General features: G+C 44.7%; 1 protein-coding gene across 1 annotated transcript in view; it reads right to left on the bottom strand.

Moving 5' to 3' along the window:
- tacr1a (tachykinin receptor 1a) overlaps nucleotides 1-16,934 on the bottom strand; it is a 54,262-nt gene that overhangs the window by 20,228 nt on the left and 17,100 nt on the right. Inside the window, exon 2 of the mRNA XM_080216982.1 lies at nucleotides 11,417-11,617. Within this exon, the coding sequence (XP_080073108.1) occupies nucleotides 11,417-11,617 (201 nt within the window). The remainder of the gene's footprint in view (nucleotides 1-11,416; nucleotides 11,618-16,934) is intronic.

The raw sequence follows: 16,934 nt of genomic DNA, 5'->3' as shown, positions 1-16,934 counted from the left end.
GAAGAATTCAAAGGAAATTGGACTTCAGCCAATAGTGTCTAATGGAGAGTTACAAATACAAGAGATGCAGTTGAAATGCTGGATGTGAAAGGGAGGGAGATAAAGGATGTCACTGGTTTAAAGGACACCGGGGTGATTGATGAAGTCAATCCAGCCATATATCAACGCTACAATATGATGTTTCCAATGTTAATGGTGTACAATGTCAAAAGAGCTAGGACTCAATGTTCAGCCTGGAAGGTTCTTTCTCTTTGCTCTAACAAAGGGTCATCCAGACTCAAAACGTCTAAAACACGTGTTGGTTAGGGGCATCGGCCGTGCGGGGATTTTCACAATAACTTCATTGCAGAGTTAATATAAGCCTACCCGTGACACTAATAATTAATCACGATACAACATCAAGAGTTATCCATCAGCATCTGTGAAGAGAGAACAGACTCAGTGTTTTGAGTCTGGATGAGCCTTTTTCAGAGCTTAAGGAAAAAAGAAAGAGATTTATACTATGAGGGTTGGGGAGGTGGTGCTGTAATTGGACAAAGAAAATATAAATGATGATGAAGAAGGCAGAGAAAACTGTGAGAAATGTTCATTAGGTGATCAGAAAGTGTAAATGGTAGAACAGAGGTACAGATTGTCAAGGGACTGCCGGAGGAATGTGGCCCACAGTGTCTGTGCTGACCCTCGGAAAGAGCAATTCGTCAAGTGCCACTCCCTATCTTTTCCCCTTGGCCTTGCACATTCTTCATTTCCAGATAACAGTCCAATTACCCTTTAGATGTCTCAGCTGAACTTTTTTCCTGCTCAGGCAGCGCATTCCAGATCCTAACCATTTGCTGCATGAAAAAGTTTCTCTTCCTGTCCCCATTGCTTATTTTCCCATTGGTTCTCAGTCCTTCCACCATTGGAAACAGGTTCTTCCTATTGACTCTGTTCAGAGCCCTCACGATTTTGAACACCCCTGTTAGATCTCCCCTCAACATTCTCTCCTCCAAGAAGAACAGTTGCAACATTTCCAGTCTACTTACTTATTCAAAATTCCTCATCCCTGGAATCATCTTGGTGAATCTTTTCTGCACTCTCCCCAGTGCCTTTCTGAAGTATGGTGCCCAGAACTGATGTTTTATTGCAGTTGATGCCAAACCAGTGTTTGATACAAGTGTAACATCATTTACTTTCTTTTAGACTCTATGCCCCTGTTCACGAAGCCCAGGATATCATCTGTTTTATTGCTTTGCCACCTTCAATGATTCATGCACGTGACCAGGATCTTTTGCTCCTGCACTCCCTTTAGAATAGTATCCTTGATTTTCCATTATCTCTAGTGTTCCTCCTGTCACAATGAATAAATTTTGTCTGCCACTCATCCATCCATTCCACCAACCTATCCATGTACTTTTGAAGTTCTACATAATCCTTCTCACAATTCACAATATTCCCAAGTTTTGTATCGTCTGCACATTTTGAAATTGTGCTCCATACACCAAGATCTAAGAACACAGGGGCACGAGGAGGCCATTCAGGTATTTAGAAATCCATCAATTTCTTCTTCAAACATACTCAATGTTTAAAGTTTATTTTTTAGAGTCACAAGTAGGCTTACATTAACACTGCAATGAAGTTACTGTGAAAATCCCTTAGTCGCCACACTCCGGCACCTGTTCGGATACATTGGTGGCAAATCCACCTAAGCAGCACGTCTTCCAGACTGTGGGAGGAAACCAGAGCACCCGGAGGAAACCCATGCAGACACAGGGAGAACATGCAGACTACGAACAGACAATGACCCAAGCCAGGAATCGCATTCAAGTCCCTGGCACCGTGAGGCAACAGTGCTAACCACTGTACCAATGTAGCACCCTATTAGAGAGCTTCTAGATTATTAGGGTATGGCTTCCAACACCAAGCCCTGGGGAACTCGACCACAAACCTTCCCCTGTAAAACAACCATTAGCCACCACTCTCTGTCCCTGTCACTCTGTCAATTTTGTGTCCACGTTGCTACAGTTCCCTTTAATCCTGAGCTCTAAGTTTGCTGACAGGTCTGTTGTGTAACACTTTATCAGGAATAAGGCTGTATTGTACCTTATCCATTAACAACAATTGCTTAAAGGTTTTTTACAAATGATTTATTTTTAAGCATTGCATTCAGTGGGTGAGGGCTCTTTAAGATGGATTTTAACTTTTACTCTATCAGGTCATTGAAAGGTTAGCAGGCGTAGTTGTTCTGACAGAATTGGCCAACATTCCAGTAGGAAGGCTTTTTATTGCGAATTGTTGTGTGTGATATTTACTCTGTGTTTTTCTCTTTGTAAAACAGGAGGCTGTCGACATTGAGATCCAGTCCTGGGGCTTTGTTATGAATGTTTGTAGAGCATTATGTGTCAGGTCAGGCATTTGGTCACAGCATCATAATGTCCCACTATTTATAAATGAGAACATCTGCTTCAACTTCTCAATTTCACAAGATGACACCAGCAACCTTCACGTGCAACAGGCTCTTTCACAATTGCTGCCCTCTCCACCACCAGACACATCTTACCATCCCTATTCAATACTGTGAAGGGGCTGTTCCCTCTACAATGCCCCACTGGCCCCACTCTTCAATCATCCCTAATATACTCTCCTGGGACAACTTTTCCATCAAGAGAGCAGCTTACCATCGCCCCTTGATATTCAATGACATTACTGTCACTGAGTTCCCCCACTATCAACATCCTGGGGGTTACCATTGAGCAGAAACTGAACTGGATCAGCCATATAAGTACTATGACTCCCAGAGCAGGTTAGAGGCTGGGAATCCTGTGTTGAATAATTCACCTGTGACTTCCCAAAGTTTGACCACAATGAAGGGAATTGCTTGATAGGGCAGACGCAACACGGTTTCATTAAAGGCAAGTCGTGTCTGACAAATTTACTGGAGTTCTATGAGGATGTGTCTAGGGCGGTGGATAGAGGAGAGCCGGTGGATGTGGTCTTTCTGGAGTTTCAGAAGGCGTTTGACAAGGTACCTCACAAGAGGTTATTGCAGAAGGTCAGGGGACATGGAATTGGGGGTAGGGTGTTAGCGTGGATAGAGGATTGGTTGTCAAATAGGAGGCAGAGAGTGGGGGTCAATGGGTGCTATTCGGATTGGCGGTTGGTGACTAGTGGGGTGCCCCAGGGGTCGGCGCTGGGGCCTCAGCTATTTACCATTTATATAGATGATCTGGAGGAGGGAACCGAGTGCAGGGTGTCGAAATTTGCTGATGACACCAAGATTGGGGGAAAGGCAAATTGTGCGGAGGGTGTGGAGAGTCTGCAGAAGGATCTAGATAGGCTGGGCGAATGGGCCAGGAAATGGCAAATGGAATTTAATGTTGGCAAGTGTGAGGTGGTCCACTTTGGTAGGAAGAATGGTAGGAAGGACTATTACTTACGTGGCGAAAAACTGCAGCAGGCGACGGTGCAGAGGGACCTCGGGGTCCTTGTGCATGAGTCGCAAAAACCCAGCTTGCAGGTGCAGCAGGTGGTCAGGAAGGCGAATGGGATGCTGGCCTTCATAGCGAGGGGGATTGAATATAAAAGTAGGGAGGTCTTGCTGCAGCTGTATAGGGCATTGGTGAGGCCACAGCTGGAGTACTGTGTGCAGTTTTGGGCGCCGCACCTGCGCAAGGATATTTTGGCCCTGGAGGGAGTGCAGAGGAGGTTTACTAGGCTGATACCGGAGTTGAGGGGATTGAGCTATGAGGAGAGGCTGAATAAACTAGGCTTGTACTCGTTAGAGTTTAGAAGAATGAGGGGAGATCTCATTGAGACGTATAAGATGATGAATGGGATGGATAGGATAGAGGTGGAGAGACTCTTCCCGCTCAAAAAAGACAGTAGGACTAGGGGGCACAGCCTCAAGATAAAGGGGAGGCGGTTTAGAACGGAGTTGAGGAGGAACTTCTTCACTCAAAGGGTGGTGAATCTCTGGAATTCTCTGCCCGTTGATTTGGTGGAGGCTGCCTCGCTAAATATTTTTAAGAAGCGGGTTGATGGGTTCTTGATAAGAGAGGGGATTAAGGGTTATGGGGAGAGGGCGGGAAAGTGGAACTGAACCACGACAGATCAGCCATGATCTTATTGAATGGCGGGGCAGGCTCAAAGGGCTAGATGGCCTACTCCTGCTCCTATTTCTTATGTTCTTATGTTCTTACAATTCAGAAGAGTGATGAAACACTCCCCACTTGTCTGGATTAGCGCATGTCCAACAACACTCAAGAAGCTCGACACCATCCAAGGCAAAGCAGTTCCACTTGATTGACATCCCATCCGCAATCACTCACTCCCTTCACCACTGATACACAATAGCAGCACTGTGTGCTAGCTACATGATGCATTGCAGGAACTCACCAAGACTCCTTCGGCAGCACCTTCCAAACTCATGACCACCACCATCTAGAAAGACAAGTAGAGCAGACACATGGGCACACCACCACCTGGAGATTCCCCTCCAAGTCACGTACCACTGTAATTTGGAAATATATCGGCTGTGCCTTCATTGTCGCTGGGTCAAAATCCTGGCACTCCCTCCCTGCAGTGGTTCAAGATGGCAGCTCACCACCACCATGTCAAGGAGCAATTAGAGATGGGCAATAAGTGCGGGCCTAGTCAGGGAAGTCCATTTCCCTTTTTCAAAAAGTGCAGGAGAAACAACAACTGCCCATTTGCTTCCTCTCTTGCCATCTTCTACAATCCCAAATACTCCTTCCAGGTGAAACAGTGATTTACCAGAATGGCTTTCGATTTTCAAAATTCCATACAGTGTTCATCAATCTCCTGCTCCCTACACTGAGGAGGCCAGGGCGAGATTTTCCAGTCGCGTTCACCCTAGTGTTGGAATATCCCACCCAAGGTCATATTAATGGGATATTTGCATGGTTCATGTCCCGCTCACTACGGTTCCTAAAATTAGCAAGGCCTAAGGTCCAGTCTTGAAGATTGGCAGTTTTCTCATTGTATACATTTGGGACTGACAAGTTTAACATATGGACGCAGAGGTCAGAGGGAGAGCTTGGGTATTACAACAGGGGAGTAATGATCTCATGCATTCTACCCAATTCTGAGACTGGACTGACTGAATGCACAGTTCCTGAATTCTGCACTTACTTTATGGTGTTTCTAATATATTCATCTCTGAAAACCTATCTAAAATTGCACACCATTGCCCATCATGATATTATCTATTCCCAGGAGCCGAGCAGCACAGACAGTGTTTGTCTATAGCAGTTAGTCACAAGGCACTATTAATACAGGCGCTTGAAATCGCCATCACACATGGCAACATGTTCCAGTGAGTGTAGCTTCAATCTACACTGAGAAAGAGGGAGTCAGCCATATGTAGCAGAGGGCTAGCAGTAGAATGAATCCAACGGGAAGACAGCAGTCTGAGGTTTTGATGTAAAAACAGGATGCATCAGAGCCAATTCAAATCAACATGGAAATACTTCACAGTAACCAGCAGTTTTGAGTTGAGTTTGAAGTTTATTTATTCGTGTCACAGGTAGGTTTACATTAACACTGTGATGAAGTTAATGTGAAAATCTCTTACTCGCCACACTCCAGCACCTGTTCGGGTGCACTGAGGAAGAATTTAGCATGGTCAACGCATATCTTTGGGACTGTGGGAGGAAACCGGAACATCCGGAGGAAACCCACGCAGACAAGGGGAGAAAGTGCAGACTCCGCACAGACAGTGACCCAAGGCTGGAATTGAAACTGAGACCCTGTGAGGTATCAGTGATAACCACTGTGCCACCATGCCGTCCCACAATTTTACACTTCCCAGAAAGTTTCAGTGCACAAACTGATCAGAATCTCTGCTAAATTGGAGGCAGTTTAAAACATTTACTCTTGTCATTGGAATTGAGGTGAAGGCCAGATTAGAAATTGCCAAAGGAAATTGGGTAATGGGCGGCATATGGGCGGCACGTTAGTACAGCGGTCAGCACTGCTGCTTCACAGCTCCAGGGATCTGGGTTCGATTCCTGGCTTGGGTCACTGTCTGTGTGGAGTTTGCACATTCTTCTCGTGTCTGTGTGGGTTTCCTCCAGGTGCTCCGGTTTCCTCCCACAGTCCCAAAGATATGCGTTGACCATGCTAAATTCTTTCTCAGTGCACCCGAACAGGTGCTGGAGTGTGGTGAGTAAGAGATTTTCACATTAACTTCATCGCAGTGTTAATGTAAACCTACCTGTGACACTAATAAAGATGTGGGGGTTAGGTTGATTGGCCATGCTTAAATTGGCCTTCGTGTCCTGAGATGCATAGGTTAGAGGGATTAGTGGGTAAAATACGGGAAGTAGGGCCTGGGTGGGATTGTGGTTGGTGCAGACTCGATGGGCTGAATGGCCTTCTTCTGTACTGTAGGGTTTCGATGTTTCTATGAAACACCTTCTCAAGACCCTTCACCATATAATAAAGTGGCAACCACAGCAATGTGGTAGATTCTCAACTGCCCTCAGACAACTAAGGATGGAAAATAAATGCTAGCCAGCCAGTGACACCCATGCCCCACGAATAAATAAAAAGAAACATTTCACTCTCAGAGCCATTATGGTGACAATGAGTCTTGACGGTTGAGCAGGTGGGCAGAACACAGTGATCTGACATTGGCATTTATAAATGGAACAGAGATCTTGTGCCTCTGATTGACAGGAGCCACCTGGCAGTTCAAAACCATGAGAGCTCAACACAGATCCTCAGAGGATTTTACTCTGAGCTGAGGGACGGAAACCAGCAAATAAATAAAAATACACACAGGGCAAGTGAATGAACATAGACAGACAAGTCAGCTGAGAATCTCCAGGATCCATTCGGCACAGAACCCAGGAGATGAAAAGAGACCCATTCACACTGAGGCAACAGAAGTCAGCAGTCTGCCGTAGGATGTTGATAGACTGAGGCAAATGGTGTCAAGTATAAAGATTGCTGCCAAACCAGCATTGTAGGGCAGCAGACAGAGAGCAGGGACAGATGGAGCTGAACCAACTACATTGTACTTTCTGTTCTGAGATATATTCCTTTCTTCTCAAAGAAATTCTTGGAAACACAGCACCAGACTGACAGTATTAAGATTTTATCATAGAATCTACAGAGCAGAAGGAGGCCTTTTGGCCCATCAGTCTGTACCAGCAACTATCCCACCCAGGTCCTACTTCCATAACCCCACATACTTACCCTGCCAATCCCCCTGACACTAGGATCAATTTTATCATGGCCAATTAACCTCACTCACCTGATGAAGGAACAGCGTTTCGAAAGCTTGTGGTGTTTACTATCAAATAAAACTGTTGGACTTTAACCTGGTGTTGTGAGACTTCTTACTCTGTTTACCCCAGTCCAACACCAGCATCTCCACATCAATCAACCTAACCCATACATCTTTGGATGGTGGGAGGAAACCGGAGCCCCTGGGGGAAACCCACGCAGTCACGGGGAGAATGTGCCAACTCCACACAGACAGTGACCCCAGGCCGGAATTGAACCGGGGTCCCTGGCGCTGTGAGGCAGCAATGCTAACCACTGTGACACCGTGCTGCCCCAGCATAGACCCTTTGTCACAGCTGAAGTCGTGAGGAAGGGTGAACCAATTTTTCCTTTCTCATCCCGCCTCAAGGACTGCCATGCATTCCCGACATCTTTCTTCACTGTCCAAGAGGGTTCAAGCTTGGGCTAGGAGAATATCTTGACATTCTCATCCTGTTTCTAACTCTGCTTTCTCCTTTAATGTCTACAGTGGGGATTCCATCCTGTAATGTCTCCTAGGAAAACTTTTCTAATAATGATCCCTAATTTGGATGACCAGAGGTCCTCTGTCTCTCTGAATGATTCATGGACTTGTACCCTGAGGATGCCATCAGCCAGTGTCCCAGTCTGATTCAGATTCTTGAATTCAATATACTTTTTTATTTGTGTTGTGGAATGTGGGCATCGCTGACTGGGCCAACATTTACTGCCCACCCCTATCTGCCCTCCATTTCAGAGGTCAGACACATTGCAGGTCTGGAGTCACATGTAGGCCAGATTGGGTAGGGACATCCCTAAAGGACATTCGACAATTGACAATACTTCCATGGTCATCATTAGACTTTTAATTCCAGGTTTTTATTGAATTCAATTTCACCATCTGCCGCGATGAGATTCGAACACAGGTCCCCAGAACATTACCCTGGAACTCTAAGATTGCTAGTCCAATGACAATACTACTACAGCACAGAACCACTACCACCACCATTCTTTCTTTGGTGTATTTTGAATTGCAATCTCAAATCTCCAGGCATGATGCTGGTGAAGTAAGTCTGAACCCGACTCAATTCTTATGATCCAAGATACCACAGGCAATGAGTTGCTGAAAGCTAATGAACACAGGAGGGAGGAGGATGTCAGATTTGCCTGAATTCATAGAATCATGGCATTGCTACTGTACAGAAGGAGGCCATCCGGCCCATCGAGTCTGTACTGACCACAACTAACCCAGGCACTCTTCCCATTACCCCATGCATTGACCCCACTAATCCCCCTGATACGGATCAATTTAGCATGGCCAATCAACCTAACCCTCACATCTTTAGGCTGTGGGAGGAAACCAGAGCACCCGGAGGAAACTCACGCAGACACAGGCAGTATGTGCAAACTCCACACAGACAGTGACCCGAGGCCGGAAGTGAACCTGGGACCCTGGCACTGTGAGGCAGCAGTGCTAACCAAAGTACCACCGTGCCGCCCCACAAATCTACACTTCCCAGAAAGTTTCAGGCTGGAAACCGTGGCTTTTTTTCTGTTCCCCTCACACTCCCATGTCAGATTGTTGAGATCATTAAGTTCACAGATAGAGACAGACACATCTGAACAGTTTGAAACTTAACCGGGCCTGACACCTGCTTCTTGTTGGCTGTTGTCAATTAAGGGTCTTTCAACAGACCTCAGTTCCCTAATTTAAGTATTTAGGACAGCCTAAAGTAAAGTCCCCATAACTTCTGATTTAGTACTGGTGAAAATTGGACTGCAGGCTGTCCCTCGACTAAATGGCTCTGCTTTGTGCTTGAAGAATAGAGGTAATGCATATCAATTCATCTTCCAGCATGTTTAATTCCATTAGAGAAAAGAAATCAGGAGCAGCACAATCAGCAATAGTAAAAAAAACTCAAACTAATTGAGGGAAGAGATTGCTGGCTTTTTCCCTGGTCTCTAAATCTTTCATTTTAATAGCTTCATTCCCTGCTTGTTTTTTTTCTGATCTAATTCCTCTTGGCACTTGAACTGTAACATGAGTAATCTGTGCTTTCTCTTTAATTTATTGCTGCGGTTTTGGGAGTTGAAGGGGCTGAGCCCAGAGGGATGTGAAAACAACGGGAGCCAGGCTGGCGGTTTGGATGGCACTGCCCTTTGTATGTGATGGGCGGCATCCAGTACAGCAGAGTCCAATGGAAGGCCAGTGTGCTACTGAGAAGGCTGTTAGCCCTTTGAGGAAATGCCTGCATTCTCAGTCCTGCTGCTGAACGCTACATGACACGCCTTGGGGTTGGTTGAACATTCAATAATATAGTTAAGTTCAATGTTACGGGGTGTGAGGGTGAGGGGGGAGGGTGAAGGGGGGGAGGGTGAGAAGGGGAGGGGTGAGGGTGAGGGGGTGAGGAGGGGAGGGGGAGGGTGAGTTGGGGGAGGTGAAGGGGTGAGGGGAGGGAGGGGGGAGGATGAGGAGCGGGTGAGAGTGAGGGGAGAGGAGGGGTGACGGGAAGGGGCAAGGAGAGGGGAGGTGGTGGGGGAAGGGGGCAGGGAAGGGGTGGGGAAGAGAAGGCAGGGGGGTTGCAGAGTTGGGCAGGCAGGGGACAGGCGGGGATCTGTATTCCCATAGTTATCAAGCCGTACCAGCCAAGGACTGCAACGAACAAAGAAAATTACAGCACAGGAACAGGCCCTTCGGCTCTCCAAGCCTGCACTGACCATGCTGCCTGACTGAACTAAAACCCCCTACTCTTCAAAGAGCAAAGAAAATTATTTACTGCAGATCGGCACACTGTCAAATCTAACTGTGTTCAAAACAACACAGAAATAAACGCCCCTTATCGGGGAATCTCTGCCATGTACCTGCAGTCTGCTAACCTTCTACCCCACAAAATAACATGTAACCTGTGTCAGTTCCTATTTAAGAGTGAACTGGATAGGTTCTTGTTTCAGAGCAGGCTGAAGCATCTTGATGATGGTCTGACTTGTGTTCGCTTGGGTGCCAGTGCCATACAACTAATGGTATATGTGTCACTTGTGCCTGCCTGAGCCCAGTGGGTAGCACTCTCACTTCTGAGTCAGCTTTTGGATTCAAATCACACTCAGATCTCCTGGTCATTAGCACTTTGTTGTTTGTGGTAGCTTGCTGTGCACAAAGCGGCTGCCACATTTCCTGCATTACAGCAGTTGCTATACTTCAATAAAAATATTTCATTGGCTGGTAAAGTGCTATGAAACACCCTGTACAAACACACACACACACACACACACACACATCTTTTTTTATTTAACCCATTAGTTTTCTGATCCCAAAGGAATGTTGGAAAGCATCGTGAACTTTTTTATAGAGAAGTCACAACAAGAGACAAAATCCCTAAATGTGCTCTGACATTTACTTCTTTCTGACCATCAAATATGAACATAATATTTACATTTTAACAGGCAGGTGATGAGGTAGAAAACCAGATACTAATATTATACTTAATACTAGATTGTACATTAAATATTTGCCTTCTCCCCAGTCAACACCCAGTGTCCCAGATGTTTCCCTTTATATGTACTCAATGTATTTAATCTAACACTGCTCTCTGCCTGTATATCCTTAAGCTTAATACAATTAATATATCATTTCTATCTAAAAAAAACAAGGTGTAAGTTCCTTTACAGCACTGACAATTATTCTGACAGCAACTTGGGTCATTTTCTCTCCACTGAGTTAGAAGGAATGTGTTCACATCCCACTTCAGGAATTTGAACACATCAACCGGACTGACACTCCAGTGCAGTATTGAAGAGTGCTGCACAGTTGGAGATGCCGCTTCTCAGATGAGTCTTGAGCTAAGGTCCTGAACTCTGCTAAGCGCAACTTTTGAGGATGGGTAGAGAATTCTGTTGCTATCTAGGCCAACATTCTTCCCTTAACCAATGCCACAGAGAATAGGCTAACTACTGGTGTATCTCAATCTTATTTATGTCCTGGGTACAATCATAAATTTGAAAGCACTGCTTGAATTAACATGCCTTCAAAAGAGAACTCAATGGGGAGACACGCTGAGTAGGGCACAGACACCTCCTAATCACACATGTGGCACGTCTCTTCCTGGGTCAGGGTAGGATGGCAGCATATAACTGACAAGGCCTGAATAAGGCATATCAAAAGATAACTCACGTCGTTTCATGTCTTGTGCCATTCTCTGCATTCTCGGGCCAATCCACATAACATACCACCCTGCCGGGGAACTGCTCTGTCCTGGAATAATAGCACTGCGGAAAGGCCAGGGACAAGGCCACCACCCAGATAGCTCCAATCACGACTTTGGTGGCTGTTGCTGACAATCTTGGTTTCAGTGGATGAATGATAGCCATGTACCTGCATCATGGAACAGAAGCAGAATTTATAAACAGGTGAATTAAAGAGAGGTTCTCAATCTTTTCTCCTTCTCTTCAGAGAGTCTCGAGTTCAGCAACGCTTCAGGGGTCAGTCAGCGAATTCTATTCTAAAGTGTTTTTACCCCTGTTGATGGAGTATTCTGTGATGACGATATTTTAGATTGGTATCCCATATTCACTTGGTACCCACATTAATGCACTATGTCACAGGAATTCATTTCGAGTGGGATAGTCATGTGCTAGTCATGCCTGGTCGGGGGACACTGACATTAATACAGTAATATGAGCAGAAGCAAGTGTGATACAGTAACAAGTGAGATAGAGCAGTAAACAGAAGGTTCATGAAGAAAATGCTATTTTGTCCTTTGAAACTGCCCCACATTCAATTAGATCATGGCTGATCAGCATCTCAATGCCATTTCCTTGGGTTTTCATCCGTATCCCTTCCCTAACAATAATGCCAACTGTAATGCTCTCAAGCTGCAAAGGTAACATGAACCCATGGACTTGATGGAGAAGTTTGTTATTTTCCCTTTTGCTGGATTTGAAACCAGCACTGTAGGATTCTATGAGTCTATAATGTATCCCTTTCTGTGACTATTGATTTCCATTGCTTCTTGCTCCATATGCCTCTTGTACAGGGCCAGGTAAGGCATTCCACCGTTTATAAAGACACAAATAAAGAATCACACCTGGAAAGCTGGAAGATTGTGCAACACATAAACCCAAGCCACTTCAATTTGCGCTCTCAGCCGATTAATTGTAAATTGGCATCAAATGACGGTTCACCACCTTGATGTGTCATTCTCACACTGCACACTAACGATATGCATGATCAACATTAATGGCTGTTCCATCTCTGTCTCTTGCAGCATTATAAATACAAGGTCTTTTAATTAGATGGACTAATCCAGCAAGCGTGAGCTGATTTAAAATAAAATCTATGTTGGTGTCCTCATGGGTTACAAGTAATAATCGACTTGTTAACCTGATTGATTTATATCTGTGTCCCTGCTGAAATACCTGGCCCAGTGGGAATAACATGAGTTCAGTTCAACCTCAAGCTCTGCTCATTAAAGCCTTTTAATGCCTTTAGCTTACTGATTTATCTCACTTATTCTTGTTGTCACTTTTTCCTGGTGTCATCTATTCCTGTTTCTCACCTATTCCTGTTGTCTACAATGGCTGTTACTAACTCATTCTTGCATTTACTAATTGTTGTGTATTCTCTTGTGTGTTGGCAATTGTGTGAAAAATCATTATACATTGTAAGAATCCAAGCAAAATACCAGTGGTGATAAAAGAAGGTCCAGAGATCAGGGTTTACATTTCTTGACTTCACAACCAAAGAGATAATTCATACACAGAATCGAAACAGTAGGCCATCTAACTACAATGTGATGTGTAATTGGATTAACTAGCAATTGATCCATTTAAAGCATGTTCAAATGCTGGAGTAGCTGTCAATATAAATGTGGCATTTACTATTAATCAAGAACAAACAGAAGGAAATGTTTGCTGTTTTGTCCCAGGAAGACTTTGAGAAACATATTGTATAACTGCAAAGGTTTGAGAAGGTTTGAAGATTGGAAAAACGGTGGAATGCTTTACCTGGCCCTGTATTAGGGGCACATCGAGCAAGAAGCAATGGAAACCAAGAGTAGGCTCAAAAAGGACTTCTCACAGAAAGGGACACATTATAGAATCATAGAATCCTACATTGCAGAAGGAGGCCATTTGGTCCATTGAGTCTGCACCGACGACAATCCTACCCAGGCCCTACCCCCATAACCCATGCATTTAACTAGCTAGTCCCCTGACACTAAGCGGCAATTCAGCACGGCCAATCCGCACGTCTTTCAGACTGTGGGAGAAAACTGGAGCACCCGGAGGAAAGCCAGGCAGGCATGGAGAATGTGTAAACTCCACACAAACAGTGACCCAAGCTGGGAATATAACCCGGGTCCCTGGCGCTGTAAGGCCGCAGTGCTAATCACTGTGCTACCATGTCCCCCATAGAGATCACAGAAGTGGTTAAGAACCAACAAGAATGAATTATTCAGTCCCATTGTTACTGCAAATCTGATGGGTGAAATTGGATCTCACTGAATCTTACTGTTACCAAAGGAGTTTGGTATGGATTTTCCTCAATCATCCTTCGTTCCTCTGGGTTGCAAGTTTTGAAAAATCTGCATCTTATGTCATCTGTCAGAAAAGTCTGAGAGTGCCTCACAATAACAGGACATTACATTCATTGAATGTAATATACAAAGAATAAAGAAAAGTACAGCACAGGAACAAGCCCTTTGGCCCTCCAAGCCTGCACCAACCATGCTGCACCCTTCCAGAGATCATATTCCTCAATTCCCATCCTATTCATGTATATGTCAAGACGCCCCTTAAAAGTCCAATTGCATTTGCTTCCACTACTCCCCCAGTGAGTTTCAGGCATCCACCACTCTCAATATAAAAAACTTGCCTCATACACCTCTCTTAAACTTTACCCATCACACCTTAAACCTATGCCCCCTTGTAATTGACTCTTCCACCTTGGGAAAGAGCTTCTGACTATCCATTCTGTCCATGCCCCTCATAATCTTGTAAACATTTTAAGACGTTTCACTGGGGGTCATAAGACAATATTTGGCACTGAACGATGCACTGAGATGTTGAAACAAGTGAGCAAAAACTTGGTCAACGATGGGGACAGAGAAATCGAGAGGCAGAGAGGTTTATGGAGAGAATTCCAGAGCTTAGGTACCAGTCAGGTGAAGACAGAGTCAGGAATGTTGGAGCGATCCTGCAATGAATTTCCACCAATTGCAGCAACCGTTGTTAAGTGTCTGACTGTTCATTGAACTACTCCCTATAGATATGAAAATATGTGATACAGTGGCACAGTGGTTAGCACTGCGGTCTCACAGTGCCAGGATCTGGATTTGATTCCCGGCTTGGGTCACTGCTGTGCGGAGTTTGCACATTCTCCACATATCTGCATGGATTTGTTCCAGGTGCTCCGGTTTCCTGTCACAGTCCAAAAGATATGCTTGTTAGGTTCACTGTCTGTGGTAAATTCTCCCTAAATTTATCTGAACAGGTGCCGGAGTGTGGCGACCAGGGGGTTTTCACAGTAATTTCATTTCAGTGCATTGCAGTGATACTAATAAATAAACTATAAACTTTAAAATGAGAAAATCCCCCAATTTTGAGTTAAGTAGTTAGCAGAAATGTTTCAACATTACTTTAAAAGGCTCTTTTCTCACATTTCTCATTTGTTTTAAAAGAGTTTTTCATTGTCTAAAATGAAACAATTAGATAAGAAAATAAGACAATTCTAAAGGATGGCAACTTTTCAGAATCTGCTGATGACCATGAAATCATTGTTGATTGTCGGAATAACCCATCTAGTTTACTGATGTCCTTTAGGGAAGGAAATCTGCCATCCTGATCTGGTCTGGCCTACATGTGACACCAGAGCCACAGCAATGTGGTTGACTCTCAACTGCCCTCTGAATAATGGGAACTAGGGACGGACAATAAATGCTGGCCAGCCAGTGACACTGGATGAATAAAGAAAAAGAATGATTTTATATTGAACTAGAATACTTGTTTGGCATTAGATGGTTTAGGACGGTAACTCCTTATTTGCCCACATTATTTTCTCAGATTTTAGACAGCTGTCTATCTTCCAGATTAAATCAATTGTATTATACTGTACCAAGCCAGAGAAGTTAGAAAGGCTCCAGTTCAACCACTGGTCTGCACTAAGTTATCTCTTCACAACTGGATTTCAATAGGGGCCAAGAATAGCCCTCAATCTGCCCTAGCTCATAAGTTCATAATTTCATAAGATACAGGAGCTGAATTAGGCCATTCAACTCATCAAGTCCACTCCACCATTCGATCATGGCTGATATGTTCCTCATCCCCATAACCCTTCAACCCCATTACCTATTAAAAATCTAACTCCTCCTTAAATTTACTCACTGTCCCAGCATCCACTGCACTTTGGGGTAGCGAATTCCACAGATTCACATCCCTTTGGGAGAAGTAGTTTCTCCTCAACTCTGTTTTAAATTTGCTCCCCCTTATCCTAAGACTAGGACATAGGAAGCATCCGCTCCACGTCTACTTTATCCACACCTTTTATCGTCTTGTCGACCTCAATTTGATCTCCCATCATTCCTCTGAATTCCAGAGAGTAGAGGCCTAAACTGTTCAATCTCTCTTCATACAATAAGCTCCTCATCTCTGGAATCCATCCAGAGAACCTCCTCTGAACTGCCTCCAATGCCACTACATCTTTCCTCAAATACGGGGATCACCATGATGTGGCCTCACCAATGCCTTGTACAGTTGCAACAATACTTCCTTACTTTCATATTCCTTTTTTTAGCTATAAATACCAACATTCAATTCACTTTCTTTATTATCTACTGTACAATTATTATCTGCAGCTAAAGGCAGAAAGTCAGGTTACTGCTCTAGGTCTCATTCAGAATCCCTGTTGCAAATATATAGTGATAAGTCTGACAGTGTCTGTAAAAAAACATGTCAGGTTAACATTTCTATTGTCATTTATCAGGTGGAAAAGTGTGATTCTGTGCAAGAGCATGTGTGCATGAACGCATGTGTCCATGAACACATGTGTGCACATACATTTACCTTGAATCACTGCAATGCAGAAGGAGACCATTAGGCCCATTGAGTCTGCACTGACCCTCCGACAAAGCTTCTGACCCAGGCCCACCCCCACCTGCCCTATCCCCTTAACCCCACATATTTACCCTGCTAATCGCCCTAACCTACACCATTTTTGGACACAAAGGGACAATATAGCACAGCCAATGCCCCTAACCTGTACACCTTTTGGACTGTGGGAGCAAACCAGTGCACCCGGAGGAAACCCACACAGAATCACAGAATACTACAGTGCAGAAGAGGTCCTTTGGCCCATCAAGTCTGCGCCAAATCATGAAGGGCCCTGACCTGTCCTTTTAATCCCACTTTCCTGCACTTGGCCCATAGCCTTGTATGTTATAACGTGCCAAGTACTCATCCAGGTACTTTCTAAAGGATGTGAGGTATCCCGTCTCCACTGCCCTCCCAGGCAGTGCATTCCAGACCGCCACCACCCTCTCAGTGAAAAAGTTTTTCCTCAAATCCCCCTTAAACTTCCCAAGTCACCCACGGCTGGAATTAAACTCAGGTCTCTGATGCTGTCAGGCAGCAGTGCTAGCCACTGTGCCACCCCTGCTGGTGTACCATAGAATCCTGACATTGCAGAATGAGGTCAA

The sequence above is a fragment of the Carcharhinus amblyrhynchos genome, chromosome 34 (assembly GCF_965287045.1).
Source record: "Carcharhinus amblyrhynchos chromosome 34, sCarAmb.v2.hapA, whole genome shotgun sequence".
In the NCBI taxonomy this organism is placed as follows: domain Eukaryota; kingdom Metazoa; phylum Chordata; class Chondrichthyes; order Carcharhiniformes; family Carcharhinidae; genus Carcharhinus; species Carcharhinus amblyrhynchos.
Note: the sequence above shows the minus strand (reverse complement) of the source record. Positions and strands in the feature narration are given on the sequence as shown.